The 24,471-nt window shown below is 55.9% G+C and overlaps 2 protein-coding genes across 15 annotated transcripts in view; both read right to left on the bottom strand.

The window, feature by feature from the left end:
- Positions 1 to 11,934, bottom strand: part of ATP2A1 (ATPase sarcoplasmic/endoplasmic reticulum Ca2+ transporting 1) — a 16,444-nt gene extending 4,510 nt beyond the window's left edge. For both annotated transcript variants that reach the window (XM_036826495.1, XM_036826496.1), the window contains exons 1-12: positions 11,630 to 11,934; positions 11,280 to 11,297; positions 10,860 to 10,942; positions 9,370 to 9,474; positions 8,527 to 8,665; positions 6,515 to 6,595; positions 5,542 to 5,627; positions 5,099 to 5,396; positions 4,740 to 4,906; positions 1,828 to 1,916; positions 1,432 to 1,534; positions 1,052 to 1,183 (exon numbers count right to left, since the gene is read on the bottom strand). In XM_036826495.1, coding sequence (XP_036682390.1) covers positions 1,052 to 1,183; positions 1,432 to 1,534; positions 1,828 to 1,916; positions 4,740 to 4,906; positions 5,099 to 5,396; positions 5,542 to 5,627; positions 6,515 to 6,595; positions 8,527 to 8,665; positions 9,370 to 9,474; positions 10,860 to 10,942; positions 11,280 to 11,297; positions 11,630 to 11,747 — 1,419 coding nt within the window. In that variant the 5' untranslated portion in view covers positions 11,748 to 11,934. The remainder of the gene's footprint in view (positions 1 to 1,051; positions 1,184 to 1,431; positions 1,535 to 1,827; positions 1,917 to 4,739; positions 4,907 to 5,098; positions 5,397 to 5,541; positions 5,628 to 6,514; positions 6,596 to 8,526; positions 8,666 to 9,369; positions 9,475 to 10,859; positions 10,943 to 11,279; positions 11,298 to 11,629) is intronic.
- A 4,034-nt stretch (positions 11,935 to 15,968) lies between these two features.
- SH2B1 (SH2B adaptor protein 1) lies at positions 15,969 to 24,184 on the bottom strand. Of its 13 annotated transcripts, XM_036826510.1 has the most exons (10): positions 24,100 to 24,184; positions 21,105 to 22,132; positions 20,746 to 20,847; positions 20,427 to 20,518; positions 20,139 to 20,314; positions 18,235 to 18,438; positions 17,813 to 18,024; positions 17,501 to 17,672; positions 16,941 to 17,040; positions 15,969 to 16,761 (listed from the first exon to the last, which is right to left on the bottom strand). In XM_036826510.1, exons 2-10 carry the CDS (start codon positions 22,041 to 22,043, stop codon positions 16,743 to 16,745), a joined length of 2,016 nt encoding a protein of 671 aa, XP_036682405.1. In that variant the 5' UTR covers positions 22,044 to 22,132; positions 24,100 to 24,184; the 3' UTR covers positions 15,969 to 16,742. The 13 variants fall into 13 exon arrangements, with proteins under 13 accessions (XP_036682405.1, XP_036682401.1, XP_036682402.1 ...); XM_036826506.1 differs by lacking the exon at positions 16,941 to 17,040 and having other exon boundaries at positions 15,972 to 16,761; positions 18,226 to 18,438; positions 24,100 to 24,176; XM_036826507.1 differs by lacking the exons at positions 16,941 to 17,040; positions 24,100 to 24,184 and adding an exon at positions 23,705 to 24,023 and having other exon boundaries at positions 15,972 to 16,761; positions 18,226 to 18,438.
- Between the last annotated feature and the right edge of the window lie 287 nt (positions 24,185 to 24,471).

A 24,471-nucleotide genomic window follows, 5' to 3' on the forward strand; every position in this document is an offset into this window, starting at 1 on the left:
TAGAAACAGGATGGCGTAGTGTGGCACTGTCCGATAGAACCTTCCGTGATGATGGGAATGTTTAATAATCTGGATGGTCCAATACGGTGCAATCGAACAACGGCTACTGAGCCCGGGGAATGTGGTTAGTGCAACTGAAGAACTGAGTTTTTACTTTTATGTAATAATTTAAATGTAGACAACCACATGTGTGCGTCTACAGACGTATGTTGCTAGACAATGGAGAGCTGGTACCTGGCACGTAGTACTAAGCACTCCATAAAAGTGAATGTGCCAAATGCATTCTAGATGTTTCTCCACAAAACAAAAATAAAAACAATAAATAAAATTAAAAATAATTTGATGTTTTTATTATCATTTGTAAATTTTTTAAATGAATCCTTTATTGATAAATACTTAGGTTGTTTTCATTATTTTTGTCATATTAAATAAAGCAGCAGTGAGCATCTTGCCTCTATGAAAAAACAAAAGGAATGAGCCGTGTGGGGAATATAATATAATACCCCAGAGGAATTCAATATAGACATTCAGTAAATATTAATAGCAAGAACTTGGAGTGATTGTCACAGAATTGGGCTTGTTCACCTGGACACGGGGAAGCAGAGGCATATGAGGCAGTCATATTTCCCAAATCCTAAATCAGGTCTTGTGATCTGATAAAAACAAGTGTGTTTCTAGAGACAGTGGGTAATAGTTGAAATTGGGGCTGTCCCAGGATGGGTCACTTGTGGTTTCTGTGTCCAGCTCTGTCCCTTTCAACTAGGGACACGACAGGAAAAGTGATCTTAAATTCTTCCAGGGAGGCTGCAACCGGGCACCAGGAAGAGCAGTGTAAGTGCAGGTGCAGTAGGTCCTACCCCAAGTCAGCCTTGCCAAGGAAAGCTGTGGAGAGGCTCTCTGCCTGTGCCGGCTGGGTCCCAGCATGGGGCACAAGGCCCTGACCAGCCTGACCCGGGTGGGGATGGGGGGCCCTGTCTCCTGAGGTTCCTTAGGTCCTGGCCTGTACAGTGTGGGCTGGAGAAGGACCGTGGGAGGGAGTGCCTAGACTCACCAAGTTGCAGGCGTTGGCCCTCTCCACCTTTGAGAGGTTTCTCAGCTCAGTGTTGAATACATTCATCTTCTCCACCAGGGTGGTGAGTGCCGTCTCGGTGGCCTCGCCCACCTTCTCATAAACACCTTTGGCCTGAGAGGGCAGAGGAGGAAGAGGAAGTAGGTGCCCTGGGCTCCCAGCCCCGTGCTCCCATCTATCATGCCCACCTTCCACCTAGAACGGGAAGGGAGCAAGCCACTCTCTTCCCCTTACACCCAGGAGAGGGCTTGGTACAAGGGACCCCCTTCCCCTGAGCCCTTCCTTGCGGCCTGTCGAGGAGGCCTGGACTCTGAGCCAGCTGGAGGGGGAAGGAGGGGCGGCTTCAGGAGCGGAGAGGTTACCTCATTGAAGTCCAAGGAGGAGTCATTGCAGAGGGCACAAATGGTGGCTAGCTCCACCAGCCCATCATACTCCCCTGTCCGGACTGGCTTATCATTCTTCAAGCTGGCGGCCGGGTGGGGAGGAAGGAAGGGAAAGAGACAGGTAGAGAAGATAGGGAATGAGATGCAGAGAGAGCACGGGGAATGCAGCAAGGAGATGGCAACCAACTTGGAGATCAGGTGGGAGAGAGAATAAGGTTGGGGAAGGAACAAGAGAGAAACAGGAAGACAAAACTAGAGGGAGGCCCCAGGGAGAGAGGATATGTGTGTGTGTGTGTGTGTGTGTGTGTGTGTGTGTGTGTGTGTGTGGTGGGGAGGGGCACGACTAACTGGGAAGACGACTTTGGGGGAACTTACACCTCTCCTTCTGGAGCATAAGTGGAGCCAGTGATAGAGAACTTGTTCAGAAGGCAGATGTCCCCTTCCACCTTGTCGATGATGAACATCTGCAGAGGAGAAGGGCATGCACACAGATGTTTAACTCTCCCCATCCCTGAAGGCAGTCTGCACCGAAGGGGCCCGTGCCCCGAGTGTCCCTCTACCCGGCCATCTGCACGGACTTACCCAACTTCCCACCATCATCCCCTGATTCATCCTTCCCTTTTCCTCCCTTTTCCTCCCCTCTCCCACCACTCCCTTGCAAATCATTCTCTATGTTCTGTGTTCATGGCCTTAAAACAAAAGGCCATGCTGGAGGTTCTTACAGATCAATTAGTAAAATAAGACGTGCATCACAAGGTGTGGTGGCCACCAGTCTACCTGTCAGTACATGGCCCATCTACAGCTCCAGCCTCTTGTGGCCAGATCTTCCAGTTTTGCAGGAAGAACTAGAAATTCAGGTTATTTTCCTATGATATCCCTTGACTTTTCAAATGTGGGCAATTAATTCATCTTTATGAAACATGACAGAAGACCAGTGGTCTGGCTTTGAAGCCTGTGCTTTGGAGGGATGTAGATCACACAGAGCAGAGGGGAGCAGCCCACTCTGAGCCAGAGCACGCGTGGAAGGGATGGGGCTTAAGATGTGCTCCAGGATAAAATAGTTCTGTGGCCAGGTAAGTTTGGGAAACTCGTTTAAACTGAGTGAAATCCACCCTCTCTATGGTCAGCCTTCTCTGAGGCTTTCAAATGCCAACAGGCATGTGGTACAGCCTTTCTCGGCCTGGTCTGACCACACAACCCTTGATTCTTAGGACACCAATTTCTATTTCACAAACATGCTATTCCAGAGAACTCTGTTTAGGTCAGGGGTTCTTTGCCTGGGGTCCATGGATGACACCCTGGACCAAGGGGGTCTGTGAACTTTGATGGCGAAACAAAAATTACATCTTTTATTTTCTCTCTGACATTTAGCATTTCCATCCAATTATGAATGGGGGCAATGGACCACATTAATATTAGCAAAACCTGTGACTTGGCCACCAATATAATCACAAATACTCTCTTGTCACGTTGTATTGTTGCAGGGCTCTCAAAATAGCATTTATGCTCATCACCGCTTCAGCGTTATGGCAATTATAAGACCCACTGCTGGACTTGCTACTTAATACATTAATAAAGAAGCATACGCTTTACCAAATCACAAATCTGTGTGTGTTTTTTTTAACATCTTTATTGGAGTATAATTGCTTTACAATGTTGTGTTAGTTTCTGCTGTATAACAAAGTGAATCAGCTATACGTACAAATCTGTTTTTAAAATATTTTGATTGCTGTATTTCAATCATTGGTTTCCTCTGTAATCCAATGTATTTTTTTTAATAGAGACACTCAATTTATTTATTTTTTAAATGCATAGTTTTTTTTAAATTTATTTATTTTATTATCTATTTTTTTTTTTTTTGGCTGCGTTGGGTCTTCATTGCTGCGCTTGGGCTTTTCTCTAGTTGCGGAGACCGGGGGCTACTCTTCGTTGTGGTGCGTGGGCTTCTCGTTGCGGCAGCTTCTCTTGTTGAGGGGCACGGGCTCTAGGCACGTGGGCTTCAGTAGTTGTGGCACGTGTGCTCAGTAGTTGTGGCTCGTGGGCTCTAGAGCGCAGGCTCAGTAGTTGTGGCGCACTGGCTTAGCTGCTCAGCAGCACGTGGGATCTTCCCGGACCAGGGCTTGAAACCATGTCCCCTGCACTGGCAGGCGGATTCTTAACCACCGCGCCACCAGGGAAGCCCAGTCCAATGTATTTTATTTAATTTATGTTTTTGGCCGCGCTGTGTGGCTAGCAGGATCTTAGTTCCCTGACCAGGGATCGAACCCGGGCCCACAGCAGTGAAAGCACCAAGTCCTAACCACTGGACCACCAAGGAATTCCCAATCCGATGTATTTTAGAAACAGAATCCTGTGTGTTTTATTTTATACATTGAAAATATTAAATGTAGAGATCCAGACTGCCAAAGACTCCAAGGCGGGACTTCCCTGGTGGCGCAGTGGTTAAGAATCCGCCTGCCAATGCAGGGGACATGGATTCCCGCCCTGGTCCCGGAAGATCCCACATGCCGCAGAGCAACTAAGCCCGTGCGCCACAACTACTGAGCCTGTGCTCTAGAGCCCACGAGCCACAACTACTGAGCCTGCGTGCCACAACTACTGAAGCCCGTGCGCCTAGAGCCCGTGCTCCGCAACAAGAAAAGCCACTGCAATGAGAAGCCCATGCACCGCAATGAAGAGTAGCCCCTGCTCTCTGCAACTAGAGAAAGCCCACGCGCAGCAATGAAGACCCAATGTAACCAAAAATAAATAAACAAATAAATAAATGTATATATATAAAAAAAAGAGTCCAAGGCACGGAAAAGATCAAGGGCCCTGGTTCAGGAAATGCTGTTCAGGATTTGTGTGGCTGGGCTTCCCGGGCCCTGTCATGGATGACCACTATGGAGGGTAGTCTGGTGCACAGGCAGGCACTCTAGGGCCAGACAGACTTGGGTTTGAAACTCAATTCTGCTCCTTATTAACTGTGCACTGAATCTCCTAGAGCCTCAGTTTCCTCCTCGGGAAAACTGGGTAAACAAGACCTTCCCCTGAAGGGCTGCTGTGGGGGATTAGAGATAACACAGGGCAGCATCTAGCACACGGATGGAGGCTGCAGGGGGCTGCCTGCCTGGGCCAGGGGGGCTTCTCTGCTCCCTCTCGTAGCTGGCAGGATGGCACTCTCTGTGCCATCTAAGCATTTCTTTCTCAGACCAAAATGAAAAGCTACCCATGACGAAGGGGTAACCACAACTTTGGAGGGCTCATTTCACCTCCCATCTAAGTGGGAGTTGCCACCCTCCCCTGACCTTGCAGACAGACATCTGGTTCGTGGTGAGGGTGCCTGTCTTGTCGGAACAGATGACAGAGGTGCAGCCCAGCGTCTCCACGGAGGGCAAGCTCCTCACAATTGCGTTCTTCTTTGCCATCCGGCGGGTGCCCAGGGCCAGGCAGGTGGTGATGACTGCAGGAAGGCCTGTGGCGAGGAAGGAGAGGGGGTGAGGGAACGATACCGGGGGAGGGAGGGAGACCTAGTGGGGTAGGCTGAAGAGCGGCTCCCAAAGATATCGGGTCCCAATCCCTGGAACTCGTAAATGTTACATTATTTGGATAAAGGATCTCTGCAGATGAGATTAGCAAATGGGAGGAAAAAGAGAGGTTGCCCTACCTTCTGGGATTGCAGCCACAGCCAGGGCCACGGCAATCTTAAAGTAGTAGACGGCACCACGGATCCAGGAGCCCCCATGGATGGGATCGTTGAAGTGGCCAATGTTGATGAGCCACACGGCCACGCAGATGAGGGAGATGACCTTGGAGAGCTGCTTCCCAAACTCATCCAGCTTCTGCTGCAGAGGGGTCCTGTCCTGCTCTGTGGCGGCCATTTGGTCACGGATCTTCCCAATCTCAGTGTTCACACCAGTAGAGGCCACGATGCCTATGGCCTTACCGGCTGCAATGTTGGTGCCCTTGGAGGGGGAAGAAGAGGCAGGGAGTCAGGTGACGCCCCTCATGCCGCATCCCCCCAGCTGTGGGTCTCATCTCTTTCCACACCGCCATGTCTCTCCCAGACCAGGGCCCCCGGCGCGCGACAGCTGGCCCTGGAAGCCTCACCGAGAAAAGCATGTTCTTCTTATCCTGGTTGACAGCTCGGAGGTCGGGAACAGGGTCTGTGTGCTTGACGACAGAGACAGACTCGCCTGTGGAGAAGGGGCAGAGGGGTTTTCAGATGACATCATTTCCTTCTCCCATACTTCCCACCCCTAACTCTCTGCTTGGCAGGACAGGGCCTGGTAAGGACCAAGCAACAATCCTGGAGGAAGTCTGGACTCTGGAGGAAGGCCCTGGAGGCAGATGGGAAACCCACTGCACTTAAGAGTGAAAAGACCTTGACCCCAGTCCCAGCCTGACCACTCACAAGCAGCATGGCTTTGGATCACTTAGCCTTGGTTTGCTCTTCTGTAAAATAGGGACAAGGATGTGTACACTTCAGAGCAAGGTCTTGGTGAAAGTCAAACAAGCTGACGTATGTGGAAGTGCGCTGTCAACTGGAGAGCACGTTCCTGGGAGGGAGAGGCCCCCACCCTTGGGACCTTGCCTCCTTCACCCGAATGGCAGGAGCTCAGGCAGTCACCCTGGGCCGGCCCACCCTGCCTCCTTGGACCATGGAGCATGCTCACTGGCTCTTCACCCTCTCTCTCCCAGGACAAAAGGAGAAGCAGCTGAGGTTTTAAGTGTATCTGAACCCTGCATCCTATCCCAGAATCTCTGCTTCCTCAGTTGGGGGCTTCTGAGGAGGCAGGATAGTTCTCTGGGGGAGCGTGTCCGTATGTCCGTGTGGAAGGGACGGGTTGATGGCCATCTGGAAATGGGGACAAACATCCCGCCATTTCCCATGACCCCTTGTGTTCCAGGCTTAGGCAGTGGGCAAAGCTGAGCAGGGCTGATGTCACTGCCACTCCGGGGCCAGGAGGGGGCCCTACTGCTGAGGGTCCCCTTTCATCCCTGTCTGTCCACTCAGCTCCTCCCTCATCAAATCCTCATTCCCCCTCCCCCTTGATGCCTCCCCTGACCCTGGTCAGCAGACCTGTCAGGATGGACTGGTCGACCCGGAGCGTGGTGGACTTGATGGTGAGGATGCGAATATCTGCGGGGACTTTGTCCCCCACTGTGGAGAGACCAGAGGAGAGTGAAGTCAGTTGAGATGGGAGTTTTCTTTCTTCCTAAGAAAAACCCAGTCTTTGATGACCTCACCTCATCCTTCAGGTCTCAGGGAGGTCACCCGGGCTGTGCTCCTGTCACCCAAGCAAGCACCTCCCTCTAACACTCACTCCAATTGTTCCCCCCTGCTGAATGTTTTTCTCCCTACCAGGCTGTGAGCCTGGCAAGGGGAGGTCTGGGCACACAGTATGTGCTCAATAAATGTACCCTGAATGACAAAAAATCAGGGAAAATCAGGGACAATCCTGTCATCTAACGAGAAATGAAAACTGAGGCCGGGAGAGAGCAAAACAGAGAGGGAAACACAAGGGAGAAAGGAGAGGAGGGACAGGCAAGAAAAGAACTAGAGAAAATAGGGTAAGTCTCACAGACCTGCGTCTGTGGAGGAGAACAAAGTGGAAGAGCTGGAGAAGGCAGCAAGCAACAGGAGGAAAATATGGGAATTGAGAAAATCAATGTCAACCCAGACAAAAGGTGGAGTGAGAAGCAGGAGAGGGAAGTGTGAGAAGGATGGACGCAGGAGGAGAGGGAGGAGCAGCGGAGGCAGAGGGTGCAGGCCTGGCAGGTCCACATGGAGGGGATGGGACACACATCAGAAGCCTGCCGGGCCCTGGTCTGAGTATCTGGGGAAGGCAGGAAGCCACGGTGAGTGAGCTGGGGAGACGGCAGGAGAGAAGGGGAGTCTGCAGGAAACAAGGCTCTGGGGGGGTGGGGGCAGGAGGGCACCATACACAGCAGAGAGCTGAGAAAACAGGGAGGGGTGAGGGCAAGGGATGCGCACAGAAGGAGGGGGTCCACACAGGAAACTTCCTGGGGAACACGGCAGATGCCCCACCAGACTTAGAGGCCTCCAAGGAAGCCAACTGCCTCCCAGCCTCATCCCGGCTGGCCCCAAGGATGGTCCTGGGGATGGGGTTTGACTGCTTTCCTTTCCCTGTCCCCAAGGTTCCTCCTCCGGTGCCAGAGGAAGCTGATGGAGGAGGGGGGAGGTCAGCAATGGAGTTGGGCGGGACACCCTGTCACCCAAACTGAAGCGATATTTATAGACATTCATGGCGCTGACTCCAAACTGTCACCGTGGCAGGGCGGCCCTGTGATGGGGCACCGGAGTCTTCAGCCCACCCGCCCTCCCTGTCACCAAGCTTCCCAGGGTGGGGACTTGGGTATCTGGTGGAGGGATGTAGGCCTAGAAAGACACATCTTCCTATGCCAGGGGCCGGGAGACATGGGAAGGCCTGCACAGGGCAAATATAAAAACCGCTGAAGGGGGCAGAATTCCAGTAATCTTAGCCTCCCGGCCCCCACCCCTCCCTGGTCAGGCATTAAGTGTCCCTCACCGGAGAGGCGGGGCCCTCCTTGAGCTCCCCTCCTCCCAGTCCCGTGCTCTCTGCTGGGGCCTGAGTTTCCCTTACATGGTCGGGGGCTTGAGCCTCCAGCCCCCCTCCTCCCTTCTACCCTTGCTCCTTCCCCTTTGAGAAGCCTCAAGGGTACCGAGAGGTCAAGATTTAAAGCTGACCAAGCTTGGGGGTGGGTGGAAGGAGAGGGAAGCCAGGCCTCAGGAGGGGGGTGGAGACAGGGCCATTGGCAGGGACTGGGTTCCACCTGTTACTTGCAAGTGCTGGGTGAGAGGAGGGGGAGCAGGGGTCTGCCTGCAGCGTCAGGGACAGGACTGGCTGTTCCTGCTGAGACTCTGATGGAGAGGGGGTGCTGTGGCCACAGTGCCCTGGGGTGACCTCCTGAGGAGTCTGGGAAGGAGAAGCAGAGACTCCACCATCCTGGCTACCTCCTGGACACTGGGGATCAGGGCCCGACCAGCCCCCAACATGCACATCTTCTTGGCCTCGAACCCATCCTGGACCACTCGTCCCCATCACTCACCAACCACCTCCACGATGTCTCCGGGGACAATGTCCCGAGCCTTGATCCTTTGCACTGACTTGCGGTCAGCCCGGTAGACCTTCCCCATCTCCGGTTCATATTCCTTCAGAGCCTCAATGGCATTCTCTGCATTCCTTTCCTGGGGGGACAGGGTTGAGGAGAGGAGGGTGAGCAGAGGGAGGAAGGTCGTGGAATGACAGAGGACTGGTCAGGGAGGAGGGGGAGGTGTAGGGATGGAGGAGCAGGGGCCAGAGTCCTAGGGGAAGTAGGGGCATCACAGAGAAGGAGGCAGGTTATGCAGTCCTGGCTCCTGGCCCAGGGGAGCAGACAAACCCCACATGACGGTTAAGGAAACCATCACCCACAGCTGAGAACAGGTAAGGGGGTTTGGGGGAGAGAAGGAAGGAGAATCAAAGAAAATCAGAAAGCAGGGGACAGGAAAAGCAGAGGGTGGTATAAGGTAAGAGAAAGAAGCACATCAAACTAGCATTTACTGAAATCCTCCTTTATGCCAGACACAGGGCTGGGCACTTTCACACTCATCATCTTGTTAAATTTCACCACAACTCTGAGGGATAGGATTATGAGCCCCATTTTATGGATGAGGAAACTGAGACTCAGAGAGATGAAGGAACCTGCCCAGGGTTGTACAACCAGCAAGTGACAGTGGGAACACCAGTCTCCTGCCTCTTTCCAACATTCTGTCCCTTTTCTGAATTGGGCAAAAGGACCAGAGAACAAGGCAAGCCCAGGGTAAGTGATGGAGGAGAAGGAGACAGGGAGGGAGGCTGGCCTCATGTCCAGTGTCAGGATGTGAAGGAATGAGGCGGGGTCAAAGCTAACCTGCCAAACCCCCACGATGGCATTGGCAATGAGGATCAAGAGGATGACAAAGGGTTCAACAAAGGCGGTGATGGTCTCTTCGCCTTCCTCAAACCAGGCCAGCACCTGGGGAGCAAGGGAAGGGAGAATAACAGGTACTAAAGCCCCTCAAGTGAGTAAGGAGAGGAAATGGAGGTGAGAACATGTGCAGGAGCAAACAGGGCAGGGCATCACGGGGGCACTGCAGCCCCACATCCCTTTAAGGGTCTACGTGCTCCACAGCTCGAACTCACATAAGCGCGGCCACTACTGTTATTCAGCGGGTGCAGGCCGGCACAGACATGCGCAGCTAGGGGATTAACTGGGAATGCTTTCAGGTTTCCCTGACCAAGTTACTGGCTTGTAAACGAAGCTCAGGGGACACCCAGGCCAACTACCCCCGCAGCCACATCCATCCCCCGGGAGCCAAAACTCAGTAGGAAAAACCCTGTGGTCCTCGCAGGCGCCCGGCCCACCCACGGCCCACCCCCAACAGCCCAAGGCAGGGGAGCTCCAATTTCATGAGGGAGCAGGAGTGGGGGATAGTGTTACGGGGCCTCCTGTGCACACCCCACCCCAGCTGTTGCCTCTGCCAGGCAACAGCCTCAGGCAAATGTCAAGGAGCAAATCTGAGAAGGGAGAAGTGAGGCCCTGCCAGCTAGCACTCAGGGGCCCAAGGGGCCTCCACTAAAGACACCAGGGGACAGGGAGACTTTTTTGCCTCCAGAGTCTTGTCTTCCAGGACCACTAAGATGTTAAGGAAGAAACTCCAAAACGCAGGCCGGCCTGCTGGGATGGTGGGTGCGGAGGGGAGCTCCAGGGCAGGAGAGGTAGCAGGGCCTTGAGACCCGGTGGCGGCAGCCCTGAGGCTGTGAGGGGGAAGGGGAGGGTCAGGTCAGGTAGGTGACGAGGGGGATCCTGGGAGTTCTAGCCCTGATGGGGGGAGTGGGGAGGTGAGGCCCAGAGACAGGCGAGGCTCTGGTTCTTTGGCGTCACCCTCGCACCAGCAGCTCTTTCCCGCCTCTACGAGGGGAGTCTCTGCCTCGACCAATCAGCGTCAGGAGGGCGGGGCAGGGGCGCCAGGATGCTCCGGGATTGGTGGAGCAGTGCGTGCGCCCCCGGGGGCATGCTGGGAGCAGCGGTGGCCTGGGAACAGCAGCAGCGTCGGAGCCGCGGAGCCCAGCGCTCGGGGGGGTAACCCGAGCCCTCGGAGCTCCGGGGGCGGCTTAACTTCAGTGTTTTGGCTGAGAACACCCTTAAAGCTTAAAATAAAACCCGCCTGCGGGGTGTGGGGGAGGGCAGAGGAGTATACAAATCAGCGTCACCCCACCTCCCTCATTTCTGGTCTGTAGAAAAGGATGCTGAATGCTTGGTCTACAGGAGCCGATGATTTGGAGCTGCCCTCCAGCAGACTCTCCAGATCCCCCCAACCCACACTCCCAGCCTGCCCCCAGATGCCCTCCCACACTTACAAAGGAAATGCAGGCGGCCAGGAGAAGGATCCGCACCAGAAGGTCTTCAAACTGCTCTAGCACCAACTCCCACAGGGACTTCCCTGAGGGAAGAGGCAAGGGGAGGGGGCCCCCCGGGGTTAAGGTCTAACGGATGAACGGCTGGGACTCCAGGTGCAGGCAGGCCATTTGGTACTGAGAAAAGGGCTGAGAGGAGCTGGCCCGGAGTCCAGAAAGAGGCTCCTCAAAGTGGTGGGCACTTGTTCAAGGATTGGATGCCTCAAGGAGAAAGTGCCTGGAAACTTCTGCCCCCAGCCAGACTCTAACCTTTGGGGAGGAACAGTTGCCCCAGGAGTTGGAAGGAAAGGGCAGGGAGAAGGGAGTGGGGCACAGAGGGGAGGAGGTGTCATTTATGAGAGCTCAAGGCTTCCAGTAACTTACCTTCCTCTGTAGGGAGCTCTGCCCAGGGAAAAAGAAGAAAAGGACATATTCATTTGGCGTTCAGTCTAATGCCGCCCACACCCAGGACTTTGTGGCTAAGGTAAGAGAATCAGGCCACCAAAAGGGCAGCTGAGATTCACCAGGGTTATCCCATAAAACTTCCCAAAAATCAGGGTCTCAGGGACCCTGTTTTCTCAGTATCCTCCCCTCCCTTGCAGTCATTGGACCATGTCCTACCTCTTCCCTAAGATACCCTGGAGGGAGAGGCTCCAGTGTGTTTGAGCGTGAGTCTGTGTGTGTGTGTGTGTGTGTGTGTGTGTGTGTATGTGTGTCCATCAAGGGACACTTACCATTGTGGCCGTATTTCTCCAGATGCCGCTTAACTTGGTCCGGGGTAAGGCCTGTAGTTTCGCTCACCCCAAAATAGGCCAAACATTCTTCTGTGGTCTTGGAGTGTGCAGCCTCCATTGTGCTCCCTTCCTGGGGGCCAGGGGGCGGTGTGTTCCTCCTGGGGGGTTCTCACACGTCGGCGGCCTTCTTCAGTATGTCCACCTGCCTGTTTGTCTGGGTTTCTTCCTTTTTCTCTCCTGCCCCCCCAGTTATTCTTCCCTCCACGGAGCTCTGACCCCCGTTCCACTTGCAGCAGCCAGCCACCTGCCCCAGCCCCCAGCTGGTCCTTATGAGGGAGTGGGGGGGGCCAGGCTCCCCCCTCCCCCAGATCAGGGATTGGCTGGCTGAGACTCTAGCAGGAGGGGTCAGAAGAGAGAGGGATTTCTGCTGACAGAGGGGGAACAGTGGGGCTGCAGCCTGAGATGTCACTCATGAGGGAAGCTAAGGTGGCCCCAGCCCCAGGGAAGGGGGGGCAGAGAGAGACTTCACTTTCTGTCTCCTGCTACTGAGCCCTCCCCCAATTGCCTCGACTTCTTCAGCCGCACTGAATTTCCTGTTCCAACCTCACCCCTTCCAGTTCTTCCCTTAAGCCCACTTCTCCTCTCAGGCCTTCACCGTTCCCTTTCCTTGTGTCCCCTTCCCGTCTCATCCCCCTGAACCTGCCTGTTTCTACTGCCCCAGTCTCCTCCTTTCTCACTTAGCTTGTTGAAAGGGCAGCAGAGATACTCCAACCCTCAGGGGATTGAAAAGGGGGAGAACATCCCTTGGGGGCGAGAGGAAGTGGCTCTAGAGGGACAAGGGGAAGTAGGGAGGGGAGAGGGTCAAGGGGACAGGGCAGAAGATGGTAACCCTACCCTAGGGAGGGGGTGCCGCAGCCATCAACAAGGGATTTAGTGTCCAGGCCCTGGTGAGCAAAGCCAGGACTGCCTGTCTCTCCCCTAAACCCCCCCTCCCCATCGCTCTAACTCAGCCACTGGGAACAGAGCCTTCAGGGCCCCGCATCCCTGACAGGGAATCCCCCCCCCCAAGAAAATGGGATACCCAGGCAGCTGGGTAACCCAAGAGCCTACAGAATGTGCTGATGGCAGAGGGAGAGGGATCAATGTTTCAGAATGGGGGCAGGGGTCACCCCAAGTCATGGAATAAGGGTCACCTCATCCCACACCATGCTCTCTTTAACCCACGGGGTTTCCATGGCAGACCCCACGTGGCGTGTGGTTGCACTCCGCCCTGGCCCTGAAGTAGCTGTCCTCAAAGGGAGTGAGGATCGGAGCTGTGTGCTCAGGCACACCCTGTCGGCAGAGGGCTGAGGGAAGGGGCTCGGGGAAGCTGGATAAAGCAGAGGCTCCAGACCAAAGGAATGGACGGCGGGCAGATTGATGGGGACAGGTCTAGGGGAAATAAGGACAGTCATAGCTGGGGGAATAGAGACAGGGCTGCCAGGGTCAGAGGGAAGTCTGAGGAGCAGTGGGGAAAAGGGACAGCAGGGAGCTGGCATGCGGCAGCCAGGTGGGTGGGGGCCCAGCGCTGGGTGCAAAGCCACAAGCTGTTGCTGAGCGGCTGGCCTCAGTATCAGCTTCCTCAGAGAAGCAGCTGCTCTGAACACCCCACCCCCATCCCTGCTCTGGGAGAGGGGCGTCTCTTGGTTACTACCAGCTGCGGGAGGAACAGACAAGAGGGTAGCATGGGGTGTGGGCAGGGGAGGAAAGGAGGGCAGAGAGGAGAAAGGCTGAATGAGAGAATGGTGAGAGGTCAGTGAGGGGAAGCAGGCTTATGGCCTTGGCCTCAAGTCCTTCCTCCATCTAGGCCTCAGTTTCCTGAAATGAACAGTGAGGGGTATAGGCCCCTGAAAGGGTTCTCAAGGTCGCTTCGCCGTCTGGCACTCAAGTTCCTAAGCAGACAATGGCACAGGAGACAGGGGGGCAAAGGAAAGGGAAGCCCCACTTTTGGGGGGTGGGTAGGCCAGCAGGGGTGGATGGCACTGGAGGATTTAGCCCCCCATACCCATCCTTTCCTCTGCCTGGACCTGGGGGAGGGCGGTCTCTCGGGTGAGTTGAGGACACGGCGCTCCTTCCCTCTCCCTTTTCATGGGTCCAACAAACCCCTCCCTGAAGCAGAATCCTGCTGCGATGTGCGGGTGTGAGGGCTCAGACAACGGTGTGAGGTGTTGGAGGTCACATCCTCCACCTGGCCCAGCACCCACCTTCTTAGGACAGAGTCAGGCTCAGCATCTGCCAAGCCTTTTGGTGGTGGCTGGCTTCTCCCCGCCATCACCTAGAGGAGTGACAGGGGCACTTTCTTAAAGGAGCAGGAATGCCCAAACATGGAGAAGGGGGAGAAGACTGGACAGATCTCGGCTTCAAGGGACTGGAGAGCATGAGGCCGAGGAAAGGAAGCAGGCTTTACAGGGCACTGCTGCCAACAGGGCTCTGTAAGGTTATTCATTTCTGCCTCCCCCAGCTTCCTAGAGGGGAAACTGAAGCCAGAGAGGGAAAGCCACCAGCCAAGAGCTGTCAAAGGATCACCATCAGGAAGGCTGGGTGTGAACTGGGATGGAGGCGCGTGCTCTCTTGGAGCCCTCACCTAGGGTCTCCAGGCCCAGAGGTGGAAGGAGTTCATCCCCTCCTGGGCACTGAAGCTGAGAATGGGAGAGGTGTAGTTCTGAAGGACACAGAGATAGAGCCCGCTCGATCCCCGACCAGTTCCGAACTGCAGCTGAACCATCCATAGACAGGCTTAGAAGGAAAGTGTCTTAGGCTCCTCCAGCCAAGACATGCAAATCTTGGGGGTGTGGGCGGGGGCGGTGAGGAGGCCCTTGTGCCCTTCCCCCGCACATCTTCAGAAGGCAAGTCCCTGAGGGCTGGCAGGGTTTAGGGGGAGGGGGGAGCCTCGCAGCACCAGTTGCTGCTAGATTAGGAGAGGATCAGGTCCTGCTTACCCTGGGGCGCCACAGCCTTCGCTCGCCATCTCACTTTGAGAACACAGCATCCAGATCCCCAAACCATCCCCCTCCCTTTGCAAGGCCAATCCTATCCCCAGTCTCCTGGGGCCAAGGTTTGGGGTAGCCCCAGGGATTAGACAAAACCAGGAGAGACAGCAGGCTTCCCCCATCTAGCCCCCAGGCTGGGTGGCCTGTGAGCCCAGCTGTCTCCTGTCCATCTCCCAACAGGATGCAAGGCCCAGAATAGCAAGGTCATAAGCATGGTCATAGGGCCTCCTGGGGGTGGGGGCAGAGGCTGAGGGGCATGGAAGTGTAGACTCCACACTGCCCAGGAAGGAAAGTGAGGCAGAGTGGTAAGAGGCAGAGCTGGATGGAGGTGGGGAAGGGAGAGGGCCAACAAAACAGGTGGGATTCTTCATAACCCGGCCCCTCCTTGTTGGCACCCACAGAGCTAGGAAGCCCAGGCGTGCCCTCGGTTGGAGGAGGGCACAGTCGCAATTCAGTCCAGAGAGGAAAGCCTGGGTTTAATGGGGGGGGGGGGGGCGCAGGGAGGAGGAGGAGATGTTGCAAACTCAAATGCTCACAGGCCTAGCTAGGCACATCATGTGAGTGAAGTGGGCTGGTGGGGATGGAGCAGATGTAGAAGGTGGGTACCACGTGAGGCTGGATCTTCTAATTTTCAAGAGAAGCCAGTAATCTGAACTTTTATGTGAAATTCCAATGGAAACATTGTCCAGGCCAAGCAAGTCATGTCAGCAGCTCCAACCTAGATGAAACTTCCCATTTTACAGATGAGGATATTGAGGCCTGGAGAGGCTACACCTTGCCCAGGCCACACAGCAAATGAGAAGCAAAGGCAGGAGTGGAAGCCAGCACTCTTTATCATCTATCTGGCAGCTTCCCAGCTTGGCTCTGAGAAGGGGGGCAGTCAGCCTGCCCTTGGGTCCCTCTGGCTGCCACATTAAATCTCTCCCAACACAGCCACTGTGCCCCCAGCCCAGCCCCCCTACAATCTCTCTTGGCCTGCTTTCTCCCTAGGGTAGGAAGCCTTAACTGAAGAATTCAGAGCAGGAAGGCTCCTTGGAGGTCATCAATCCTGCCGTTCACTGTCCTGTCCCATTAAGAGAACTTGGCTGGAGACCCCGAGAAGCACCGTTTGGCTCTGCACTTACCGCTCAAGAAACAGGACAGCCCCCAGAGGAGTGATGGGCCGAAAGCACAGGTCTGGAGAGCAACAGGGACTCAACCTGACACAGCCCTCCAGTCTCTTAGCTCTGGAGCTCGCAAGACTGAGTGGGCTACCTTCCTGACCCACCGGTCCCAGTCCCCACCGCAAAAACTGGCCACAGCCATCACGATGGAACTGAGATAAACCCTTTTATTTATTTATGCTTCTCCATTTTGTTTAAAACAACAAGAACAACCACCTTAATATAACTGACAGCCCTTCCCTGGGACCTCACCCTTCCTTGGGCTGAGGAGTGGTTAATGGGGAAATGGCCCCCAGGGATGGGGCTGACCATAAGAGCCCCTTGGGGAGGTAATGGAGCCTGAATCCCCTGCCCAGGGGACGGGGCACCTGTAGTGTATGAACTGGGGAGTTAGCAGGGCTCTTGAACCTTTTTGTACCAACATATATGCCCTTAGCCGTCAAGGGTCAGGAAGCATGTGGGGAGGGGATTCCCACTGCTCCTCTATGTCCCTGCCCAGCCCCAATCTCACGAACTGAGGGCTGGGGAGCAAGAAGAGTGGAGAAAGGGTGGGGTAGGGTATCTCACACGAAGGAGTACTGGTTATTTATGGCTCTGGGATGGCCCCCTTCTTCTCCATCGCCCCCTAATGGTAACTGCTGGAGCTGCACCATCAGGGTTACCCCGGGGGCCCCACCAGCTCCAGCGCCTCCCTGGGCCTCCGTGCCTGGTGCTATGGCCTCTTCCATTTCAACCACGGGGACCAGCTCAACCACGGGGACCAGCTCTTCCTGGACCCCTCCACTGCCCGCTTTCTCTTTCTCTTGCCTCTCTTTGGCTGCTGCGGCTGTTGCTGCCGCCACTTCTGGCGCCCCCGACGCCTCTTCTGCCCCAGGATGTGGGGGATCTGTCCATGAAGGGGGTTCAGGGGGCTGGGGTGGGTCATGGGAGGTGCTCGGTTCTGGATAGGAATGGTAAGAAGACAGACTGATTGTGGAGGGAGGCAAGCTCTTGTAGCAGCCTCCCCTTCACTCATCCCCCCAGGAGCCATGTGCTATCTCCCCCGTATCCCATCTCCTGAGCAACCCCCATCCATGGAAGATGGATCATGGGCGGCGGTGAGAGGAGGACCACACTTACACACAGTCACTCGCTCCGAAGGGCATGAGGGTGGAGGAGGCATCGGGGTAGCATCGATCTCCCTCGCACACCCCTGCATGGCTCCCGGCCTGCTCCCGGCCTGGGGGGGAGGGGTAACGTGGGGACAGATGGGACGTTGGGGTGGGGAAAAGGGAGAGATCAGACAGGGACATCAGACATCAAGGGAGGAAGGCGGGGGATCAGACCGAGCACCCCCAAGAAGGGCAGGCCCAAGGCAAGGTTGTGATGAAGGGCAAAGACAAGGCCAGGGAGGATGGATCTAGGAGACAGACAAACGATGGAACAGAGGGTCCGATGGAATGGGAATGCGCCAACCCAGCTCTCCACTTCCTCCCGGCTCCAGCACGGAGCCCCCTGCCTTCCTACATCCCCGTGTACTCCTCTCCCCGAGAAACCCAACACACAGGAAACTTCTCTAGCCCTCTCTCCCTGACAAAGCCTCTCCTCCTCAAGCCCCCCGCCCCGTCTTTCTGGCACACACACCTCCTCACTTCTTGGGTGCACGGGCACCTCCTCCCCTGCAGACCTGCTCTGCTCACCCTGCTGTCGCTGGGAGGACACGACATAGCTGACAAGGACAACGTCACTGGAGCCTCCAGACTCCAGAGGGATGGGGTGCATCCGGAAATGTTCGAGCATATCAAAAATGGACTGGAACCACAGGTGCTGAACCCGGCACTGACCTTCCTCATTCAGCGAGAGGCGCAGGTGCTGAGGGCGGGATGAGTGCGGTAAATAAAGCAGGAGCCCGAACCCCGCCAGTCACAGAACCCTTCTCCCCTGATGGCAGCGTTCCCCACTCTACCCACAGGCCCACTGCCTACCACGGAGCCTTCTCCTCAGTCACTCACCTTGGCCTTGCCCTGGAAGTTGAAAGTGAGGACATATTCACCCCGTCTCGTTTCACTCTGACGTACCAGGAAAACGCCATGGGAGCCGGTACCTCCAGCCAGCACTAGCTGGGCAGCCTTGAGTCGAGAGAGCATCCCGTGGAACCAAGGATACCCTGAGAGGGGCTGATCCCCCTCACCTCCCTCTGGCTCTCCCTGGAACAGTAACGACCCTTCAGGAAAGAGAGAGGAAAGGAAACTGAGGTGTCAGGGAAGCCTCCCTCATCCTGGGAGATGAAAAGCCTTGCTTTCCCCTCATATGTCACTCCTCCTCCGTTCCCCCACCAGCCCCCCAGGTCAGATCCCTCAAGATCCCAAGACAAGAGTTTCTGGCAGGTGGTCAACCAGGCTTGGAGGCAGACACACACTCACACCTCTGGTACCTGCGGCTGTTTCCGGAGTGTCCAGGGGTGGGTAGGGGGCCGAGAGGGGATGAACTGTCCCTGCTGGGGGTCCCTCTTCAATGGGGATACGGGGGGGCAACTCTGGGGGAAGCAGTTCCATTGAGTCAAAATGGGAGGCGGCAATGGAGGCAGAACTGGGGGAGATGGACGCTGAGGGGCGGTCTGAGAGGCCCCCATATGCCCCTGGAAAAAAAAAAAGGAGGAGGGCAAAATTGAGAGCTCGAGAAGCTACTCTTTGGGAGGATTGGTCTGCTTGGGCCCACTTCCCCACCAGCCAGGTTACCCTGGGTACACTGGTGGTCAGCTGGCTGAAATGCTGAATCTTTCCTCAGGCACTGAGCCCTGATGATTTTTATCAATGACTCCTAACTTATGCTTTACTCATTGCTAAAGGACTGCAGTTATTCCAACAAGGTCCTAGAATCCTAATGTGCCTACATCTCTTCTGAATCAACAGTTGAAATTACAGCTATAGTCGCAGAGGTGGGGATGGCGGTGGGTAGAATCCCTCAAATATTTTCATGTTAAAAAGGGGTCCTAAAAGGGGTCCTAAAAAAAAAAAAAGAAAAAAAAAAAAAAAGGGGGTCCTAAAACCCCCAACTCTGAGAGGCATCAAAGATTCTCCTTCTGTGAATCCCCCCAACCTAACCAACCTGATCTTCAGATTAACTTGTATTCTTGTGTCCTCCGCTTTAACCCAATTATCCCATCTAATTCTTCCAGCTCTCCGGGGCTCTCCCCATCTCAGGTCTCTGCTCTCCTAGCTTCTCCAAGCCATGTTCTTTTCTCACCTCGCCTGTATAGAATTCCTCGTCTATCCCACCTCCCATGATTCTCCTCCTCCTCTGAGCTCCCAAGGCTTCTTGCTGGTGCCGCTCAGAAGACACGAAGCACAGGGTCTCCATTTGGGAGTCCTGCTTTTTAGAGGGAGTGATGTCTTGCCAACTCAGCTAGACTGTGAGCCCACGAGGCAGCTCTGAGCTCCTCATCCTGCCCCAGAGCCTAGCAGAGGGTCAAGGATGTACTAGGGCGCTCCTGAGGGTCAAGGATGTACTAGGGCCTCTGCTAAGCAGCAGGCATGAGCCTACAGGCACGTCGTACATAATCAGTGCTCAGAGGATGGGAATATGCGGAGTGCAGAGTGCCATGGCTCAGGCAACAAGTTGGCATAGCCGCTGTCTTTGTCAGTGACTCTCGGATGACCTCAGAAATGCCATTTCTCCTCTCTGCTCTTAGCTGCCTGAGAAACGAGGAGATTGGAATGGACGACCTGTAAGGTCCGTTCTGGCTCTTAACAGTCTTTAATTCATTTGTTTACTCATTGCATACAGCCTGTGTGCTAGGCACAGTGAAACTGAAGCTCAGAATGGAGGATCAGAAAAAAAGGGTGTAGTGGAGTCTAGAAAGGTGAGCTGGGGCCAGGTAGACACATCTTTGTGTGTTTATGTATGTGGATAGCATACACGTGTATTTAAAAGTAGGGAGTCAAAAGAAAATCTAGTACCGTCAACATGCGCAGAGAGATGCAGAGTAAGAACAAAACAAAGATATGTACAGAGCGTTCTGGAAGCTCTGGAGAAGAGAACTGTTACCTCCAGCCAGAGTGGTGGCCAGCACAGGCTTACAGAAAAGGGGACAAGGCCGGGCACAGAAGGCTGGAGAGAAGCGGCCTGCAGCTCGTGTGGGGCTGTCGATGGTGACGGTTCTAAACTGTAAACTGTGGTCAGGCACGTTCGGGGACAAAAGTCAGACATTTGGTCGTGGCAGCTGAGGAGCAGGCATGGGGTGCACAGCAGAGCCTGGAGAGAGGGCCTGGGCCTGATGGCCGGGGTTCTTGCGTGGTGGGTCCCAAGGTTCACAGCTCTCTAAGGCTCCACCCTTACCCTGCGAAAGGCGGTCGCTGCTCTCGCTGGGCCCCAGCAGCAGCCCCTGGCTGGGCAGACTCTCCGAGTGATTCAGGCAGGGCAGCTCCAGGCTGTCTGTGTTCTCCCTTGTCAGGAATGAGGTTCCAGGGGCCAGGGGGAGGGTCATGGGGCGGGGACTGGTAGCAGGGCAGGGTCTGCAGAGACAGGGAAAATGGTGCTGGGAGGAAAGTCACCAGGGGAGAAGCAAAAGGCTGCTCAGCGCCCTCACCCCCTGGTCCCCTCAGTGACAGAAGACGGGCTCCTCACCCTGGGCTCAGGCATTCTTGGATGTCAGACACCCAGGCCTTCACGTGTAGAGCATCAGCTGTCTCCAGGATATACTCCGAGGGGCCTTCCACCTATGGGGACAAGAGGAGGCCCACAGGCCACTCCCAGGTCTCGAGGCCTTAATTCACCCCCAACAGGAACGGGAACGTCCTCCCTCTCACCCCTCGTCCCAGAAAAGCTGCCGCCCCAGGGACACACCGTCAAGGTACCTGGCACATGTGCCCCTCCTTGCATCAGTATCCCTTGCTTCAATGTGCTAAGAGTGCTCCGAGTGGACAGGGGAGCCCAGGGCTCCTACCTTAACCACAAACGTGTTCTCCCGGTCAGGCATCTCCAGGGCTGTGGTTGTCCGCACATCGGTGATCGTAGAGCAGGGAATGCTAAGTCGAGGCCGAGACGCCTAAGTCAGGAGAGAGAACAAGATCCAGATTTTTGGTGCGCAGAGACCAGCTTTCCTTTCCCTCGAGATTCATCTTTCCTTCCACACCCCGAGGGAGTTAGACAAATAACACTACTTTCTCTGTCCTGCCCATGCTAGGAGCCCAGAGTCAGGAGCTAGCTTTAAAAATCCAAGTAAGCAAAGCCAGGTGTGTGGGCCACGTCCCCAGCACTCAATCCCTCGCTCCCAGTCACCCACCCTCCTCCTCTGGTCCTCACCTTGGGTGGTACAAAGAACTCCAGACGACTTCCTCCTCCTCCTTCTCCTTCACTTCGAAGCAGCAAGCGACACTTCTGCCACTGAGGTTGCCCTCCTCCCCCTGAGGTAGGCCCCGCTGCCCCTCCTCCCCGGCCCACTCCAGCTGGGTCAGGGGCTGCCTCTTCAGCCCCCATGAAACTCAGCAGCTCTTCCCTCTGCACCACGCCTCCTCCATCCTTCAAGGTCCCCCCTCCCCGACTGAGTCTCAGCCTCTCAAAACGGTGAGTCCATCTGTCCCCAGGGGATGTTCCATCGCTAACCAGTCCCCTACCAATGGTCCCAGCCCCGCCAGAGGAGTTGGAATTGCTGTTTCCACCTAACACTGGGGGGCCCGATGAGGTCTCTAGGGGCCCCGCTGGGGAGGGAGGGTCAACAGTCCCCCGCCACTGCAGGATGCCGCGGACTGAACCGCGGACCGAGCGACCCACTGAGCGGAGGGAGAAGCGTTTCTTTAGCTTCGGCTTCGAGGAGGTTGTAGAAGAGGAAGAGACTGAGGAAGGGAGGGGGCCGGCCAGGTCCTCAGATGATCGAGAAGGGCCCAGCACAGCCAGGGGCCCGCCCACCCTGCAGCTCTCAAGGGACAGGTCCTGTGGCGGGATCTCCACACCAGGACTCAGAGGAGCCAGGATGGGTGGCGAGAGGGAGCCGGAGGCCCGGGCCACCTCGGCTTCAAAGTGCTGCAGGAAGAGCTCAGCAAAACGGCGGGAGAAGGCAGCCTCGGCCCCAGGCCCTGCGTATTGGGGGTGGGAGGCCAGGTAGAGGCGAAAACGGCGGGCAAAATCCAGGGCAGCCGCCCGGGCGTGGGACTCGCAGAACTCCCGCCAACTCGGGGGAGGGGGTGGGGGCAAGGGGGGAGGGGAGGGCGAGGCCCCATCCTCCGGGGAAGGGGCACCATTCATGATGGCCCCCAGGAGGTGGAGAGGGGGAGCCTGTGGGGAGGGGCAGCAAAGAGGGAAGCGGCCAGAAGACACAGGGTGAGCGGCAGCAGCTGCAGAAGGAAGAGGCACATACATCGAGTCACTGCTGAGGTGGGACCGGGGCCAGAGCCCCACCCCGAGCCAGACGCCCTCCTCTGGTCTAGACTCCTCAAGAGAGCAACGGGGATGAACACCACGCTGCCACCCTTCCCTTCCCCAGATCCTCATGCCCCACCACCCCCAGGTCTAGCCTGCACCCACCCTGCTGCCTCCCCAGTCCACTCTCCCTGGCTTCAGCTCCAGGAGTGGTGGACGGCTGTGCAGCACCTTCCTCTAAAAGGGACTCTTTTCCACGTCACCTCCCTTCTCTAAAAGCATCCTTCAATATTATTACGTGCCTCCCATGTGCCATTCTTACCTTTCCCTGTGAGAGGTTTTAACAACCTCTGTAATAGATGAGGAACCCGAAGCTCAGAAAAAGTTTCAGAACTCCAAGTCTACTGTTTTTCCCACCGCACAGTCCTGACTGCACCAGCCTCAGTCATCGCCCCTCACTGCCCCAGCTCTCAGGGGAACTAGGCCTGCAGAGCTTAGAGACCCTGCCTCATGCATCCCGAGGTCCATCTCTGAGAAGGGAGGCTGCTCGTTAAGGAGGATGGATGGATGACGGATTCAAACAACTGTCTTGAAAGCCGACCCCAGGGCCCAGCACCCAAGCACTGTGTCAAGGAGGCTTGGAATGCCCAGAGCCCACTTCTTTGGTGCCCCTCCAGGCGGGGGCCCAGAGGCAGCAGCACCAGGTGAGGACAGACTGTGGGTTGGGTCCAGGCAAGTCTCTGCTGGCCACAAAGTAAATAAAATATAACAGGGAGCTGGGGCCTTGGATTTTTCACCTCCCTCTTCTCTCACAGGGGAGCGTGCCCTAAAGGCTGGTTAGCCTGATGGTTAAGGCCATAGGTTCTGGAGTTAGGCTTAGGATGAAATTCCATCTCTGCCACCTATTAGCTGTGTGATCGTGAACAAATTACATGTCCTCTCCGAGCTTCAGTTTTCGTATCTATAAAACAGAGCTAATGATCCCTAACCCCTAAAATTGTTGGGAGAATTAAACAGAACATGTCCCTGCTTGACACAAAGTAAGCACACAATAAATGACTTGCCGTTATTACTATCTTTATGGGTTCCAATTTTCTCAAAGAGAAATCAGCGAAGGGAAGAGCCTTCCCAACGTCTTACAACTAGCAAGTGGCAGAGCTGGGCATGGAATTTACAACCCATGGCTCTTCTGTTAGTGTTCCTCCCCCATATTATATTGGAAGATGACTGGCACCAAGAATGGGGTGAAAGCAGTTCAGGCAAATCTCCCCAAACCCGAGACTCCTGCTCAGACCCGCGGTCAGCGCCCCCTCCCCTTTCTCCTTGACCTAGACCCTACACACTCAGATGGCTCCAACCGTAGGGACAATTCCAAACCAACGAGAAGACGCCAGGAGATAAAAGAGTCATGGAGCACGCGGGAACCGAGCCAAGAGGTGCAGACACAGCAGAGAGACCAATCTCCAAGCAGAGGCCACCTCAGCTCACGCCGGCCGACCCAACCCTCTGCACCACAGGCAGACCCAGCCCCCTTCAGGCCCGCTGACCCTGCGGTTCCTGAGCTGGTGACTCAGTTTCTCTTCTGCCAAGCAGGACTCAGGCACCTTTTCCCAGTGCACCTGCCTCTCGGCTCAGTTCTGATATTTCCCGAAGGGCGGGTGGTGGAGGGTGCAGGCTCCGCTCTGGCTCGGACCCCCCTCCGGACCCGGTGGTCAACCCACTCCGACCCGACCCTCCTCCCTGGACACCCTCTACCCGCCCATTCCCCGGGGCCGCAGCCTCCAGGGAAGCAGCCCGCTCTGCTGCACTCTCCGGGGCCGGGCGCCCCTCCTGCCTCTAGCCCCCCACGCCCGCCCCCACCCAAGGCTCCTCGCAGGCGCCGGGGCCGGGTCGCGGAGAGGGAAGAGGGACTTGAAGAGGGGGGTTCCGGTTCCGGTCCCACCTGCATCTCGGTCCCCGCGGTTAGCTCCGGCGGCGGCAGCAGCTCCCGCTCCCTGCCCCACCCCCCCCTCCGCGACTAGCTCCCAGCCCGGTTCTGCGCAGGCGCCGGGACCCCCTTTTTCCCGTCACCGAAGGAAGTGACCATAGAGAAGAACGAGGAGAAGGAAGGGCACGTTCACACTCAACTTCCGCCATCCTCCCACTGCGTGCCACCCTTCCAGAGCTGAGAAGGTGGGAGTCTCGGAGGGCTCAGTGACTTCTCCAGTTGCGCCTAAAAGGGACCGCAGAAGCAGCCATAGGAAGGGGTTGGGTCCCACCAGAGCGTCCTCCCAGAGGAAAGTCGGGACCGTAGGGCGCAGTCAACCATAGAGAA

This window comes from Balaenoptera musculus, chromosome 15 (assembly GCF_009873245.2).
Source record: "Balaenoptera musculus isolate JJ_BM4_2016_0621 chromosome 15, mBalMus1.pri.v3, whole genome shotgun sequence".
NCBI lineage: Eukaryota > Metazoa > Chordata > Mammalia > Artiodactyla > Balaenopteridae > Balaenoptera > Balaenoptera musculus.

Bases quoted from the DNA above. Each gene is read 5' to 3' on its own strand.
- SH2B1 (XM_036826497.1), bottom strand. From the start codon at position 22,289: ATGAGGATCTGGGGAAGGGAAGGGTGGCAGCGTGGTGTTCATCCCCGT. The intron at 20,848-21,104 runs GTGAGGACCAGA...CTCCTGACTTAG, and splicing joins AGTTCTTTGTACCACCCAAG to GCGTCTCGGCCTCGACTTAG. The intron at 18,025-18,225 runs GTGTGAGTGTGT...TCTTTCCTGAAG, and splicing joins AACAGCCGCAGGTACCAGAG to GGTCGTTACTGTTCCAGGGA.